The sequence below is a fragment of the Numida meleagris genome, chromosome 8, assembly GCF_002078875.1.
Source record: "Numida meleagris isolate 19003 breed g44 Domestic line chromosome 8, NumMel1.0, whole genome shotgun sequence".
NCBI classification, from domain to species: domain Eukaryota; kingdom Metazoa; phylum Chordata; class Aves; order Galliformes; family Numididae; genus Numida; species Numida meleagris.
In genome coordinates, this window is record NC_034416.1 from 13,838,190 (window position 1) to 13,855,588 (window position 17,399).

The window sequence follows — 17,399 nt, forward strand, 5'->3', positions numbered from 1 at the left end:
GGTGACACGCAGTGGGCTTGGAGCTGCCTGGAGTAGCTGACAAGGCCTCTCTTTTTCTTCCTTTCTTAGTAACTTGATTGATTACAAATTATATCACAGATTACCTGAACCCCCTTCCTTTATAACTAGATCCTCCTTCCTTCCACATTTAATTGCTATTAGTGTGAAGAAACTGTTGAAATGGGCATTTTAATATAAGTATGGCTTAAAAAGATAAAATGAGGAAAAAGAAAAAAAAAAAATTATATAGAAGGTTATCTGTGGGTCTGTGAGATATGGCTGTGGAAAGATATTGTAGTAGTTTTAACACTATTGTTATTACCTTTTAAATCATTTACCCAATAAAATAAGGAAAAAGAATCACCATTTCTTTTTATGTTTCTCTGCTTAATTGTGTGGCTTTGTCAGTTGATTGCTTGTAATTATTTTTTTTAATTTACGCATTCACAATTGGTTTTGATTCCAAAAGCTAATGCTGTGTTTGTTAGGAATGTTTTCCTGGGCTGAAGTCTGGTGTTTGGTCGTGCCTGCTGTGGGAGGCAGCTCGCAGCCTGCTTCTGAAGGGAGATGCTGAGGGAGTGACAGCAGCAGTTCAGGTCTAGTTTCGTGCTTTGAAATTAGACTCCAAGTGTTGCATGATGTCCAGCAAGTATAGATGTACTTTCTGGATTGAGTTTCTTATTCTCTTGAGAGGTGAAATAGATTTCAGCTGTTTAAAAATGTTGTTGCAAGACCACTTCCAATGTTGTAACCAGTACAGTGTACAGTGCCTGCACTAGGACAGGAAAAGAGACGAGATCAATGCAGCACAAGGCGTATCAGAGAGCGCCTTGATATCACCAGGAATAATTTCAGTACTTTTTCATATTACTTTCTGGGTATGATTTTATAGAATACTGAAGCTTGCTTTGCCACGAAGGATTTATCTGACCTGACAGAGCTAGCTAACGTGCAGGCTGACACGTTGACCACATTTCATGGGAAAAAATGTACTGCAGAGTTTGCACTGGCTGCTGTGGGGCTCCTGTGAAGCATGGAAGTTCAAGGAAGAAGTCCTTTTCCATCCGTGCTGATACCACAGGGATGTTTTATTTAGATGGGGAAGGAGAGTGTTCCTGCAAAGCACCAGAGCCACGATCCATCTGATGGCAAAACACAGTACCCAGGCATGTAAAACTGGCATGGAAAGCTGTTCTGATGCCAGCACCTAGTGCACTGATAGAAAGGTATGTTCTACAGGGTAAGCGTTAGTTCAAGGGAGTTTGTATTTCCTCTGTAGGATAAATCCTGCAGCAAAACAAGGAATTTCTAATGGTGCCCTGGAATTCAGCTCTGAATGTGGAAGTGTTTTTGTTTGCCTTTGACTAATTCAATTTCAGTATGTTTCCTATCTCTAGCTGGAAATACTTTGAAAACAATAATAGTAGCCTTTTGATGTTGGTAACTCTGAAGGGAAAATCTGCTTGAGTAAATAGCTTCCACTGCTGTTTTGTTGTTTTTCTTTCATTATTTTACAGACTTGGTATCATTTGTCTGAAGCAGGTAAAAATCTCCCCAGACCTCCGAGGCCATCAGAGTGCAGCACTAGTTACAGCTTTCCTCCCAAAAGCCTCCTGCTCTTTCTACATCAGCCAGGTATGGGGTTATGACAGAATAAAAACCAAATTAACAGAACAGTACCAAGTATTAGGGATATTTCAAAGAGGGCAGTTTGGTTATTCTTCCTTCCAGCATTATTGCAGTGTACTTATGTGTCCTTTTAATTACAGCCAGCTTTTTGGAAATGCAGTGATGACAGCAGTTCTTGCCATCATCTATGTGTGTGAGACTGGCCAAAGAGTCCTTTTAAATTATATAGAGTTTTGAGCTGAAAACCTTTGTACTTTTTCTGTCTTCCTCTACTGAGGTGACAGAACAGGAAACTAAAAAAAAAAGAAACATTCCACCAAAACTGCGGCAGGAAACTTTGAAAGCAGAGTAAACAAAGACATAATACTGTTTCCAGAGCTTTTTACATGAAGGACGCGAACAGGATATTTGAATAGTGACTAGAGGATTTGTGTCCTATAGTGAAGTAAACTCTGCCTAGCAAGCAATACAAGCTAAGCTAATAGGCATAGGTCACACTCAAGTTCTCACACTCAAGTTTGAAGTTCTAGAAACAGTGATAATCGTAGTTGCTTGCAGGAACCGCATCACGCAAGGCAAACTAGATCTAGCAGTACAGGCTGCTCAGGACAGGAGAAGCCGTATTCTTACTGATTGGACGACCACCTATCTATTATGAAGTCTCTCTATGAACCTAGCTGTTAATATTACAAATGGAAGTGGAACATCAATTTCAGCTTTCTTACCCACTTCTAAAAAACGATGAACAAGACAGAGGCAGCACCTAACATGATTAGAATAACAACAAAATTACAGTACCATTAAAATACATTTATTTGTTTTAATTCAAAGGTTTAAGAACTATTTGCCCAGTGAGCTGGACTTAGGGCACAACAGCAAAAAATCAGACCAAAATACAAAAACAAGTACACAAGTTATCCCTTATTTGTAAATGTTACCTCATAACCAAGTTTTAGCACATAAAAAGTTTACAAAATTTATAACATTCCTACAAATTATTCAGAACTAACAGCATACATGGCAGTTGAGCCTCTCCACAACCAGCCTTGACTTTGCCATTCCATTCTGGGCCTAGGTGACACTACACTTGAACAAGAGCGTTGTCTAATGGGAACTGCGAGCTTCCAAAGACTGCTAATGTGCTTCAGTCCAGTCCCTGAGCAGTTCCACTTCCCCAGCACAGGTTGGTTGGCGAGAGCAGTGTGGGTATGCTTCCTGTTCTGCCTGCTGCATCCTCTGCAGCATTGAGATAATGACTCAGTAAATGCAGAAATAATTTAAAAAAGTACAAAATTGACCCTGAAGGAAAACAACATCATTTAAAAAAACAGCTTGGTTTTAACTAAGCTACAATAAAGCTGCAAGACAAGTATACAGCAGTATCATATTGAGTACAAGATCACAAGCATCAACAGATTTGTTATGTATCTTGTCACTAAAAAACTGAAAACATCAGCATTGATCCATCTCCCCAGAGAAACCTTCCACCTTCTAAAAGAAGGGCTGATCTGCGCCCTCCTTTTAGCTTTTTCAGAGCTGTGTTAACTATTAGGAATAATTTAATTCCTAAGTATCCACCTCAAGTCAAACAATTTAAGGTGACCAGTGATAGGATGCGACAAAGTGGCCTCAAGTTGCACCAGGAGAGGTTTACATTGAACACGAGGAAGAATTTCTGCACAAAAAGAAATGGTCAGGCATTGTACTGGGCTGCCCAGGGAAATGGTGCAGTCCCCATCCCCGGAGGTATTTCAGACATGTGTGGGTGTGGCACTGAGGGACATGGTAGGTGAGGTTAATGGTTGGACTCAATCTTGAAGGTCTTTTCCAGCCTAAATGATCCTACGATCCTATGACTTCCAAAAAGCAAGAAGAACATCAAAGTCTAGGGTTGTCATTAGGTATAGATGCACAGGAAGCAAACACCTATGGTTTAGATGCAAGAATTAGAATATAAAAGTAAAATACAGTACTTGAACAGTTGCACATAGCCATTTCTGAAAGGAAAGTAAAATTAGGCTTTACAAAATGTTACAAAATATACTGAAATATCAAAACCCTGATTGTGGCCAGAGACAGAGGGATAAATCTGTAATGAGGTACTCCATAGTTTCAAGGTATGCAAATGAATGACTTTTCATGTCTCCCAGCCTCGGCAAGGCAGCATCTGCTTAAGCACAAGTGAGCTTTGCTTATAAGCAGCATTTGTCAAGCCCTAAGATGCTGAACCAAAACCAAAGTACAGGTGTGTATTCAGAGTTTTGATTGATGTATATAATTATGATCAAGTGCTGTTAATTCCACCCTTCAAAAGAAACAAAATGCAAACATCTATTTGGTGTTTAAACAGAAGGAAGTAAAATAGATACAGCTCATTCACTGCCTACAGAGCCTAAATCCTTAAAGAAGTTATCACTGCTTCTGTACTGGACAGCTAGAGCCTTGGCACAATAATCTCAATATTCATAAGCTATCACTAGATCTTCTGGTGGGTGCAGAAATTTTAGCAGCTCATTTTTGTGCTTTGGAAGGCTACTTACACAAGGAAGGTCTGCATAAACAAACCAATACAAACATTTTACTGTAGTTACTAGAGCTTCATTTATGTGTATACTTGAAAGTAATTTAGGCTGTCATTCACTGACAGAGTAATCAGTTTAATTGCTCCTCACTTCTTTTGTCTGAAGTGTCTACGGTACTAAAGATTAGAATAGAGAGATCTGTTCAAACATCTGCCTGCAGCCGTAATTTCTGAGGTCTAGACTTAAGCACCACACTGTAAGTTTTTCTGGTATTGTGCATGGCTTGCTAGTGGACAGCAAACCAATCCACAGTAGGGTAGGTTTCTATAACCTGTTTGAACATCTCTAAAATACAGGCTACTGCTAAAAGGAACTAGTCTGCGTGGCTGTATCGTCAGCCTCCTGCTCTGCACTGTATCTACTCCTAGTATCTTCATAACTTAGTATTGAGAAAAAAGATTTACTGATGATGGAGGGCCAGGACTACCCTTTCAATCATACATTGCTCTGCTCCAACGTAAAACATCACCAGGCTCTGGGCAACAGATTCAAGTTACTTTGACATCGATTGTGTCCATAGTGCCAAAGGAGATAATGCCCATCAGCATTTATGGATAGTAACGTGGTTTTGCTCTTCAATTGCCAGCATAGATAAGAAAAAAGCTACCAGAAAGTCATCTATACAGCATGACTGTTCATATAACAAACCATTCACAGAAAAGAAAATCTGCCAGGGAAGAGAAAAGATATTCCCATATGAAGGTTAAGTATTCTATTTTACTTTTCAAACCAATATCCTACACATGGAACGAGCTCTGTCATCCGCATCTTCCAAACAGCTATTCAAGACAACTGAAGAGTAAAGGATGTGAATTTCCATGATGTTTCAGAAGTTCATTCCCTTTCTGCTCCCTTCTGCCCTATTTTTCCCCATATATGAAACTTGTGTCTCAGGTGTGCTGACAACTTTCCGTGGAGCTGCACCATAAACCAAACTGAAAGACTGTGTTTAAAAATGGTTTTCAGAAAGAGTTGGGGAACTGTGACCTAATCTAGGTGTTCCTGCTCCAGCAGGGGGATTGAACTAGATGATCTTTCGAGGTCCCTTCCAATCCCTGACATTCTGTGAATAATAGCTCAGCCAACTTCATTGATGGTGTACAACAAGCAAAAGAAGCCAGCACAACTTACCATCAAGAAGAGGTGAAGACCCAACTGCCCTTCTTCCCTTTGGAGCCCAGTGGCTCCACTGTCCTGACAGTCATAAAATCCAGATGCTCATAAAATCCTTATTGAGTGTAATAGCCAGTTTACTTCTCTTTGCTGAATTCTTACATTCAATTTGACATTCTAGCATCTTAAGTAAGAAAAGTTCGACATGCACCAAAACCCAAACAGGAGAGGTGTGAAAAGGAAATATGAGTTTCCCTCAATTTTAAGTCAGAAGGACTTGCACATTTTGCATTTAAAAAAGAGACTGCACTGAGACACCTGAACTTACTTAAATGCTTCTTGCTTCTGTAGTCTTAATTGACCAGAGGCAGACAATAGTGATAAATAGGAGCTGTTTCAGACATGTTTCCAATGCTCTGACATACGAAATGCTGTTTGTTTTTTTTAAAGCAGGAAAGATTATTCAAAAAATAGTAAAATTAGGCAAATAATAAACTAATGTTTACAAAATTGCACAAGATTATCCTACTGTAATAATGTTGCTTCTAAACCAGACTAGATCCAACAGAATGCATTTTGCCAAGCCTTAAGTAAATAAAAAAATCAAGATACACTCAACAATAACTGTGGGAAGGGAAGAACCACTGTACACGTAGCTGTTCATAGGAGATGAATAGGCATGAATATCCCTGTTCATCTTAGCATCTCTCAGCAACATCGTGTATTTCATCAGCTGCAAATGAAATACTGACTCTTGAATTAAGCATCACATCAGCAGCTAATTAAGTAATCCTCCAAAGATGAGTTCAGGCCTTCAATACCAATGCATTTTTTCTTTAGCTCACCCCTCCACAAATGCACAACACATACCTTGCTTTACCGAAGCAGCAGTGAGACAGCTCAATGAAATTAATATGTACTTAGACATTTGCAGGATCAGCAATTCACAGTCAACTCTATAAGCTGCTAGTTCTTACTATTAAGTGCTTACCTTTCTCAAACTGAACACTGTAGTTCAGTCTGTGCAACTGGGACTAGCTATACATGCTTAATAGTTTAGGTCAATCTCACATCTCAATTTATAGTAAATAGTACAGGATATTTACTTCATAGACACGGAAGAAAACCAGAAGCTAGTTTGTAAATTTGAATGTAGCACAAAGCACCTCTAATGGGAGACCTACTTAAAAAAAAAATAAATAAACAAACAACCAAAACATGCGAAGTGAAAACATTTGGAGAAGTCATTTGTTCCCTCCGCAATTATATTCTTATCTTCTATGGAAAAAAAGTCAACCACTTATCATTCTTACTTCTCTTCTTGAGGTATAAATGACAGTATCTTAACATCAGAATATATCTTCAGGTGATCCATCCAGAGGAGGTATGATGGTTTTGTTTTTATCTTACAAGTCACAGCTATGACAATGCAATGCAAATGGCAACTAACGTTTTGTACAACAAAATTCCTGCAGCCCTGAAATACAACAGGCTGCACAACAATAGACTTACAGTTAACTATCTGGAGGAACACAGTAAAGATTTCCAAGCTTTCCGCCCAACAGTTTCTCCCCTTAGCCAGTTTACTATTTATAATTCTCTCTACTTAAATCCATCCTGTTCTACTCCAAAACTCATGTTGACAAGAAGATCTATTCATACTAGCATACTGGAACATTGCCTTTTCAGTAGAGGCCTGTGCTGATTTCACATTCCTTTTTATACTTGCGTTTTAAAAATCAGTACGAAGAATGTATTAGAGCTACGGAGACAGAAAATAGTTTCATTTTGTTTCTTCACCAGCCACTCTAATAAGGATCAGGGTAGAACACAGAGGAGGAATGTTTAAAATGCTACTAAGTGAAGAAAGAAAACTGTTTACATTCTACACTGTATCTCAGTCTCCAGTCTAAGCTAAGTGACAAAAGCATTTTATTGAAAGCCAGGTCAGTATAGTTGATTAAATACCTATCATAACTTACACGTAACACGGGCTTTCTCTATAATTTTTATGTGGTGCTTTTCTACTCACTCAAAATCATCTCCAAAGCATCATGATCTGATGGGACCTCACCAGAAAGATACTTATCCTTAGCAGGCTAGAAACCAAAGTATTCATTTAAAAAAAAAAAAATTGTAAAAAAAAAAAAAAAGGTTTTTGTTCCTCAGTATTTTCAACCAACTTAAAGAAAATACAGTAAAACTTCACTGCTTTGCACTTATGACTAAGAGATTGTACGTTGTTCCACCATAATACTTAAATGTAGGAAAATGGTTAAGAGTTAAGCCATGATGATGCATTTCAAGATGTGTTCTGTTCACGCCAGTGAAGAGTTGGAATTCAGCTTTATTTCCTATTCTGTGATATAACTGTACTAATATTTAGTGGAAAGTAAGTCAAAATGAGGTAGCGCTGCCACTTTTTGCTGGAATGTAGATAGATCCTTACCTAATTTTAAAGGGTAGATTAGCAAGATTCTACTGTAATGTACACGAAACGTATAAAACAGGAACCTCTTCCAGAATAAGGCCACTAATGTTGCCATTGGCAGTAGGCAGTGAGATACAGCAGTTGAAAGAAAAACCCTCAATCGATAACAGAGGTGTTTGTGAGGCCATAAACTGCAGGGAGAAATATAATAAACACATTGTCTTCTCATCCCTCCTCTTTGTTTTCCAGTATGAATATATGTGTCTTTGCTTCCTGTACGTACTGCTCCGTGGGGAGAAATTTCAGTCTATTTTCTTAGCTGGAAGTCTAAGCAAGTCCACACTACACTTAAAGATGGGGTCAGCACTGTAAAACAGTAAGATTACAAGCTTCCCATGAGTCATAGTCATGACAGTCTGATGTCCAGATGCCCAAATTCGATACCAGCGCCCATAAAAAGGATCTGAAATGGCTGGGCATAACATGTTGTTCAAATTCACTTCTGTAACCTAAGAAAGGGACAACAAGTTTATAAATTAACATGATTTGCACTGCACTGATTCAGACACCAGAAATGATAATTTTAAAATTACCATGATAATCAAAGTTGTTGAACAAAGGATTGTCACCTAAACACAAGCAGGGCAGCTTTCAGAAGAAAAGCAGATCTGAATTCAGTTGTGCATTTAATAGATGGATTTATGCAGGTACGTGGCTGATTTTGCCAATACTTATGAGACATGAGATGCAAGTGTCCAATAGAACACATAATGAAAAATCTGCACACAAGTAATCTTATGCACGTCTGTTTATCTGGACACCTTGAAAAACTAGTCAGTGTGTTTACTTTGAATGTACTTGCAAACTATCCATTTATTAACCTCTATTTACTTACCAGTCCCAGAATTTGCAAGATGCTAAAGTGATATACAAACATAAGCCCAGTAGATAAAAGAGCCCACCAGAAATTGGAGAGTGGTTCTGGAGTGTAGATCCCTTGAAAAGAAAGGAATACATTAGTGTTCAGTTAGTATTCAGCTGAATTGCTGTGTCCATCAAACACTCATGAATAATCTTCTCTTTTCTCTGTGGATGCTAGGGCATCTGGCTTTAGCTGATAACTTACTGAATACCATTATAATAATTAATATTTGAGAGCTTTATTTTTTACCTGGAGCATCCAAGATAATTTTCTCCCCTCCTTCCAATCCGGCATTAAAATGTATAACGTATTACCTCATTAAACATGCCTATTCTTCACCAAAACCAGTGATTTTTACATTATTTTTCCTTCTGCCCCAGAAGTAGCAAATCATTCTAAAATGCAAGAATGGAATAAACTGAAGCCTTCAAAAACCACTTATACTTACTCATACTTAAACACCTGCTTTTTATGAGGACTATGAGTTAATCATGCACAAAACTAAGCCAGGTGGTGGGAGGGTGCAATATTCATATTAGCCTTTGCCAGCTAGCATCTTTGGGAATTACCAGGAAGATTTAAGAGACCAGCATATGCTGTACAAGTCTGCTAGGGATCCAAATTTAACCACGCACGCGTAGCTAGCTATGACAGTACTCACTGGACTAAAGCTGGTACGAGCGTGCCCATGTATGGTATTTTACATAGATAAAGGCATATAACTGCTGTTATCTGCTTTGCCACACCACTGTATTGTGGTGCATGCTGTCTCAGTTTTACAGTCCCCAGAGGACTGCTGTCTCAATCCCTGTTGCCCTTTTACAATTTTTTTTTCTGCAGTTTTCTCCCACAGTTGTTACCCATCATGCTGATCTAGATTGATTTTAAAGTAGCTACCTGAAACAATCTAATTTAAATAGAATTTCTGAAAGTAAAAATATTCTTACCAATATTACCTACACTTAATGTTCTAAAACTGTTTATCTATTCATTGTCCACTCAACATTACAGCTTCTCTGTTGCTAGTCAATAGAAACTAAGGAGTTGATCGCTTGCTTGAATAACAGCAACAAATATGCCCCCAGTATATCACTCACTGTTAATTTAACAAGCAGTAATGTCAGTGTAATTATCCAAAATACAACTGCACACCATGTTTAAGAAAGCAAATTGTTACTGGGTGCTACCACAATAAATAGGAGCTGGGAAGCTACTCTGAAAGTGTAAGGCAGCTTTTAAGTTTTCTTATCAAGTGGGTGGGTGAAGGTCAGAGGAAGCAAAATCCCAAGGTAAAAATGAACTCGACATGAATAACCTCATTGGAGTCCTGCAGTTAAAGGGAGAAAACTCACACAACTCTAATTCTTAGAGCATGCCTGCTAAGTACGTTAGAAGTGCTGGTATCCTGTTTAGTATCTTATCTAGAAACCAGAATGGGAATCTTCACTTAATAGCAATGAAATTCATTAAACTCCACTGCCTGAAAGCATCAGTAAGACAGCAGGTAAGTGATACTACCTCACATGTAGTTTTTCATTGTAGACAGCAAAAGAAGAGCAACTAGCCTTGGTGCTGGAGTTCATTTTTGGCTGCACCACCAGTTTTAAGTGACCCGATCAAGCTATACAGAAACACTTTGTGCTACTTCCCTAGCTGTAGCATAAAGAAAATGTAATTTGACTTGCAAAGTTTTTTAGTGTTGTCTCTGTAGTCTTACGGGCATGTTAAACCAAGATGCAAAACAAAATAAGATTTAATAGAAGAACAGCTCAGTTGGAAAGGACCTACACAGATCATCATCAAGTCCTGGCAGCTTCAGGCCAACCAAAAGTTAATATATATTATTGAGGGCTTTATCCAAATGCCTCATCGACACTGACAGGCTTGGGGCATCTAAAACTGCTCTAGAACAGCTCGCAGGAATTGGTAGTAGTGCTGTATCATATTTGGTTTCATGTGAACTTGCCTCATTGTCAGCTGCTTTACAGAACTTTCTGTAAAGCCTGTGAACAGATACTACTGTGTTTACTGAGGTAAACACTCAGAGAAGCTAAAATCCAGAGACCTTAATGCTGAGGACAATTTGGGAGACCGGGCATGCAGGCAGAGGATAAACACTAAAATAGACATGTGAATCCAGCTATGAAACAGGAGTGGTGAGAGAATGCAGTCACTAAAAGACGCAGTAAATCGCACACAATGACAAAATAGATCAGTGGCACAGTTCGGCTTTGAAGCCAAGCTTCTCGTGTCCAGCTTCAATCCAGTCAGGGAATCATGTTTCAAAAGTCACTAAGCAGCGCTGTTCAGGTTCCTCCAGCTAAGAATTTCACACTGCTACATCCTCTCTTTGTTGCAAAACTTAAAAGAAAAAAACATTGGTGACTCTCAGCCTATACAGCCTTTCAATCTCACTATATAATAGAAAATATCCTCCTTGCTAGACTTTGCAATCCTGAGAACAATAGTGCTATTTTCAGCAGCAGCATCATTATCTGGACATCAAGGGACAAAAAGGAAGCAATGACCTCCACAGAAAAACATTTCAGAGAGCTCTGGGGTCCCAAGTGTATTTTGGGGAACTAATTTTAAATTCATACTTGGGATACTTTCTGTACATTTCTCACTGCATAAATAATCACTATAGATTTTATTACTCTGCAGTCCTACAGATGACTGTTTAACAGAGCAGTGTGTTCTATTTTTTGACTTAACAAAACAAAAAGTGGGAAAATTGAGAACCAGCTGAGTGGTTGTTTGAGTTGCCTGTGTTGGCTTTGGCAAAAGCTATTTGCTGCTTACATGGGAAATCAATTTCAGTATGTAGCAGTGAGTTTCACTATCTCTCTATCCACTAAGGATCACAGGCAGTTCTTACATGTTAAGCACTTTCAGAAATTTAATCCAGCTGCCAGTCTGGCACTAATCTAATTCTCAGAAATGCTCATGCTCCAGACAGTTGAGACTATTCCAGATCAGGGTCATCCAAGTAGGCTGTAACATTTGTTCTTATGCTGAAATGTCATAGCAGTGGATCTTGCAGTTTAGATCAAACTTCATTATTTCACTAGTATTGATAGGAAGGATTTCACATAGGTTGTAGGGCTTCAGAATCATCATCAGCTTCTGAAACAAGTGTCTGTATGACCTTAAACAAGCTACACATTTAATTTTGCCATTTAGAAAATGGAAGCGTGGCTTTAATAATCTAAAGATCAACATAAAGTCTCAATTTCTTTTATATTAGTTTCCATCTCACCCCTCAAAGTCTCACATTACTTCCAGTTTTGTAAGTGCATAGTTAACCTATGAATTACTTATTTCAAGTTATCAACAATAGTATTGTAGAAGTCTGAGCACAATTTAGTAGAAAGTAAAATAAGATGCAGTACAGAATTACTTCTCTGCTTGAACTGAAGAATTAGAACCTATATATAGTAAAATTTTCCTTTTTTAATTCAATAGAGTTTTAAAATTATCTTTCTCCTAATGTGTTGCTTAAATTCCCACTATATTTTATAATAGAGCTTTCAGTTTAGTAGCCTCCAAAGTACAGGCTAGACCTGCTTAATCCAAAACTCAGCAGCTATTGCAACTTCTTCATTTTCAAGCCTGAAAAAAAGTGAGGGTAAACTTGCTTCCACTTTATTTCCCTTAATTAAGGGGTTATTTCTAATAGTGTGTATGTTTTGGCCTACTAAGGTAGCCTAGAGCTTCCCTTCCAGCAGAGAAGAGAAAAGGACGTTCTCAGAAGGATGAGCTAGTTCTCACCTGAAATCTGCTATTTCCCCACAGCTGTTCTGAATCCATGTGTTGAATTCATATACTACCTTGTACCAGGAGATTTCTAGTTCTTGACTGTCAGCTACACTTGTCAAAATCAGCTTGGACAGAGAATCTTGTATTACCTATTCCTGTCACAAACTACTTTTGATATCTATACAGAAGGCTATTCCTCTTCCTTGTACACATACATGTAGTGGTAAAATATTCTACTCAACTTCTGTCTCTTACATGCAGAAAGGAAACTAACAGATCTCAGGCCCATTCAGAGAATGCCACATCCCCACCTTATTTAGTTTAAGTGTTTCACAATAGAAACCATAACTGCCTAGTGCAAAAAGCTCAGTGGGTCATGTGACAGAGGCACTGTCCCCTCGTCTTCCTCTTCAGCTTCTTTAAATCAAGCAAGATTATCCTAAATGACCACGCTACAAGAGATTGCAGTATGAGCCTGCAAGCAGAGCAGCACGCATCTCTTGCTGCTGAACAGTGCCACAACTACCCTGCTGCTCCGAGCATTCCGCTCCAGGCACAGCAGGCACTGCACCAGCCACTTACATCTAATACAGGGGATCCAGGGGCAGAGCTATGCTGGAATAGGAACACAGAACTGTCAGTGGGAGAGTAGGAGAATGATCAGACGAGAGTGAACCTTACACAGTGCATAACAGTTAACAGATCTATAAGTCATTAGAAGTTTCAGTGAAAGAGATGTACCCCTCAATATAAAGTACTTCACTGAGATTGGAGATAAACTAGATTTATGACTACCTAACTGTATTTGAATACATTATCAAAATTTTCCTGGATTGCTGATGTTTATAATAAAGCCTGCTTTATAACTTCATTTAAAAGATATGGAAGACTATCACTAAATACAAGCAAGAGTCACAAAGTGGCAAAGTGGCAGAGAAAGGGTACAACAACTAAAAAGGTCTTTAAATGTGCTGATCTTCCACTCTTGCCAGCAAGTCCTTAGCATCCGAAGGGGAGCACAAGTTCAGTTCCCCAACTGCTTTAATTGTACTTCCTAGTTTACAGCTACAGGAAAAAGGATCCTTCATCTGTACCTCTTATCTGTGTTCTGCATCTTCCAGCTGAGCCTAGCATCTCATTAGGTAAAACACTGCAGTGCCCTTAAGGAAGCTGGCTCTAGAGAGCAGCTTCTGTCCAACTTCTGAAGCGTCACAGCAGCATGCTTTGTTGCAAGGGGAAGATCATGAACTTCTACTGGCTTTCTTACATTGCTAGAGAAATTCATCTCTTCTGATGCCACCTCTGAAGACAGTTGGATCAAAAAAGAAAAAGGCCTCATGATTTGAGTCAAAGTGTCTTTCTTGCTTATGAGAACTACAGCATTTCCTTTACGAGCTGAAAATTCACACAGTGCTCCTAGCAAACAACTTACCTGCTTAAATACCAAGGATCAATCTGCCCATTTATGCACAGCTGTACAACAGCCAGCACTTAAAAAGAGACGGAGCCAGACTGACCTGACTGTCCAGAGTTTACCTCAAAAGGAGAATTTTTATTGCCTGTCCTAAATTACACCCCAATTAATTTACCATCTCTACAGTGTGGACAACCTCCTTTTGAATTGTGAATTTTGAGAATTTGTACAGCCATTTTAGCAGAGTGGATACTAGTGACCATCTCCCCCTGCAGGAGAAAGTGTCAGAACCATGCAACAATTAAGTGACACCAATACAAAGGCCTCTGATTAAGCATGCAAGATCTTCAGGCACAGCTGTACATACACCAGATTGCTCCTTGAAGTAACAAAACCCTAAGAACACCAACATCCTTGTCTACTTCATCAAGATATTAAATCTACCAAACAACAGTGGGATCTCAGAACTCAAGAAAGAATATCTCAACACTGCTGCTGGGGAATCCCTGTAAATTAACTCTCATTCCAAACCACTGTGGAATGATACTATTTGCTCAAACTTTCAGAAAATAACAATTCTACTTTGATTAAATTCCTATACCACTTGAACACCTGAAATCAGAGGCACATCTAATCTTGTCAAATCCCTCCAAAAAACCTGACCAAAGCAGCTTAAGGACCAAGATGGTCAAAAACTCAGATCTGAGGCTATTGAAGTGCAAACTAGAAACTTTTCATCATGTTAAGAGTATACAGTTGGCAAAACTCAGTCCTCTAAGACAGAACTGAAAGTTTCTAATACTTTGTTCTTAGAAGGTCAGGTTAATTAATGCATTAGTGAAGTAGCTTTGACAGTTCATGACATTACATTTGCTCAGCTGCCATCTCCCTAAGCCTTCTACCAGCCATCTGTATCCCAGGAACAAAAGCATACATACTTGAGCATACCTGTAAGCTTTAGAAGACCAGCTTAGTTGTAATTCATGAGTGTACAATGAAGGGATTGACTTCCTGATCAAAATTCATGCTACTGTGGTTCCCATCTTCTTCCCTCCACCCTGACACTTCTTTTCTTGCACCTCCCATTTGCCAGTGCTAGCACTCATCTATCTCCCACATTAATCCAATCCAGGAACTACAAAGCCATGGCATACTTTTTTCCACAGGGAAGTGAGGGTCTCACTCCTGAGGACAAGAAAAAGCAGTGACCACACCAACAGTTCTGCATCCATCCTACTGCTCTGGTTCAGCCTATCTAGCTATTTCAGGAATGCTGTGTGCTGCCAGAGGGTAGTATAATTTTTGGCAGAGTTCAAGGCAAGAAAGCTGAGAATAGCAGATGTGTTTCATGCAAGAGCTCCCCTGAGCTTGGAATCTTCTGTGCTGACCTATTATATCTGCACTACCTCTGTTGTATATGAGACTCTCTTACTGCAGTTCAGAGACATATGAACCACATCAGCATTTATTTTGTCTAGGCTGGCACACATGTGTATGTATACATACATACGTGCACTTTTAGAAAGGAAATATGTTAGAAGGTTAAGTAAAAAAATTCTTACTCCATCAGCACAGAGGGAGAAGGAATAGGAGAGAAAGATGCCTTAATCCCCAAATGGGAACACATCCTTGAGCAATGAGCCCTCAGTGAGTTCACTGAGCAACACTGCTGAGAGAGATGCTCAGAGCTCAGCCTTCAGTTTGATCCTAAGCATGGTAACGTCTGCACACTGACAAGGGGGGACACGAAGGTGATGCTGCCAGTGCGACATGACCCATCTTCTCCACTGTAAGGAGTAACAAGGAGAGAAGAAAAAGAATTACAGCCCTTGCTTACTGTCAGCCAGTTTCCTGTTAAAGTGTTTTCTTTTACACAGGTAATTGAGTCTGTGTGCATGACTGATGTTTGATTAGCAGGCCAACAAAACCTGACATGCCATTCTCTGTAGAATGCACCTCAGATCATCTCTGCTCCACGTGTTCTGCTCAGCCTTCCTTAAAGAAATATTAATGCTGAGGTCCTAACAAAGCAGTAGTATCAGTAGGTTCCCAATAAAACTGAAGGAGCAAAGGATGACACTTTTTCCACATAAAATCCATTTTTCCATTTTTTCCTACCAAGTTTCTTCTCCCAATTATAATCTACAATTTTCTGATGGAAATTCCTATTTAAAATACAAAAATAAAGCTACATGACAATCGGTGTCAGTGCTGATAAAGCAATTTGCATGGGATACAGTTAGGATAAAGGGTATGATCTACTCAAAGCATCTTTAAGCAAAGGAGCTGACCACATTAAGAAACTGAAGAGTTGTTAGTTACACAGTCTAAGGCAATCTCAACTGAAATAATGAGCCAATAAAGTTTACATAGAAATGTCACTGCTATCATGTCAACATTAGATGGCAGCAAATACCTGTACATTGATAACAGGCAAAAATTTAGAAAAATATATTAGGGTGACAGCTGTACAACACAAAGCCCTTCAGACCACAGTCGTATCAGCTCCAAACAAGTATCTTGAAATGACACATTATACAGGAACTTCAAAGACATCAGAAGAACTGATCTGGTGACATCACATGAGCTTGGTGTGTCATTGCCTACAGCAGTACATGGCTGGTCTCACTTCTTTGCCCCTCTCCTTTCTGCAACAATTACAAGTTTGCGTAACTTCTACATCTATATCGCATCTTAAAATTCTGACAAACTGCAGTACCAAGAATGGATTAAAATAAAATGTGGCCAGCATGACACTAGCAAGAAAGAAAAAGAGTAATCCTTTGAATTATGGTACCTTACTTTATCCTATAGATTGCTTTTATTTGGTTTCACTCAGTAGTGGGAAGGAGAAAGGTTACAAGCCTATAGGTGCGAGTTGTGACTGCTGGTATAAAGTACAAAACATTCACCACAGTGGAAGAGGCTGACTGAGCTCGTTCTGGGCATTCTTAAAATCACAACCCTGAACTGTCATTAAAGGCTACTGCACAGCTGGACCATATATTGCAATCCTTTATGTCCTGTATGAAACTATTCAGCTCTGATATAAAATGCAGGTTGAGGCAAGTCAACACTAGAGGGGGACAGAGCATCACACTAGATGCAGATGTAACTGCATTAACTGCTAAAGAGCAATGATCAGAGCTCCACTGCTCAGCGGAATGATTTAGGATTCCCAGATTTACTGAACTATTATAGTACAAAATAATGCAAGTAGAATGGATGTCAAGCAAGTTAGCTCATTGCCCTAATGCATCTCATTAGAAACATCCAAGAAAGAAACAGTCTTAAAGATACAGCACACAACTTAGAACATTGCAAGATGCGAGAGACTACTCAAGACAGCAACACATTAGGCCAACACATACTAGAAACATAAAGAAGGATTTCTGTAATCAGAGATGCAACTCCAACATACCACCAGAAACTGTTAAGTAAAAACATTCAGCAAAGTGACAAAGAGAGCAAGAATAGATTTTGTGGTAACCATTTAGAATAGCTTGTTCAATGGCTAGGACCAATTCAACATAGGAAGGGTAAATTGCC

The 17,399-nt window shown here is 39.0% G+C and overlaps 1 protein-coding gene across 3 annotated transcripts in view; it reads right to left on the bottom strand.

The window, feature by feature from the left end:
* Positions 2,419-17,399, bottom strand: part of TMEM164 (transmembrane protein 164) — a 41,697-nt gene continuing 26,716 nt past the window's right edge. For all 3 annotated transcript variants that reach the window (XM_021406424.1, XM_021406425.1, XM_021406426.1), the window contains exons 6-7: positions 8,651-8,751; positions 2,419-8,264 (exon numbers count right to left, since the gene is read on the bottom strand). In XM_021406424.1, coding sequence (XP_021262099.1) covers positions 8,058-8,264; positions 8,651-8,751 — 308 coding nt within the window. In that variant the 3' untranslated portion in view covers positions 2,419-8,057. The remainder of the gene's footprint in view (positions 8,265-8,650; positions 8,752-17,399) is intronic.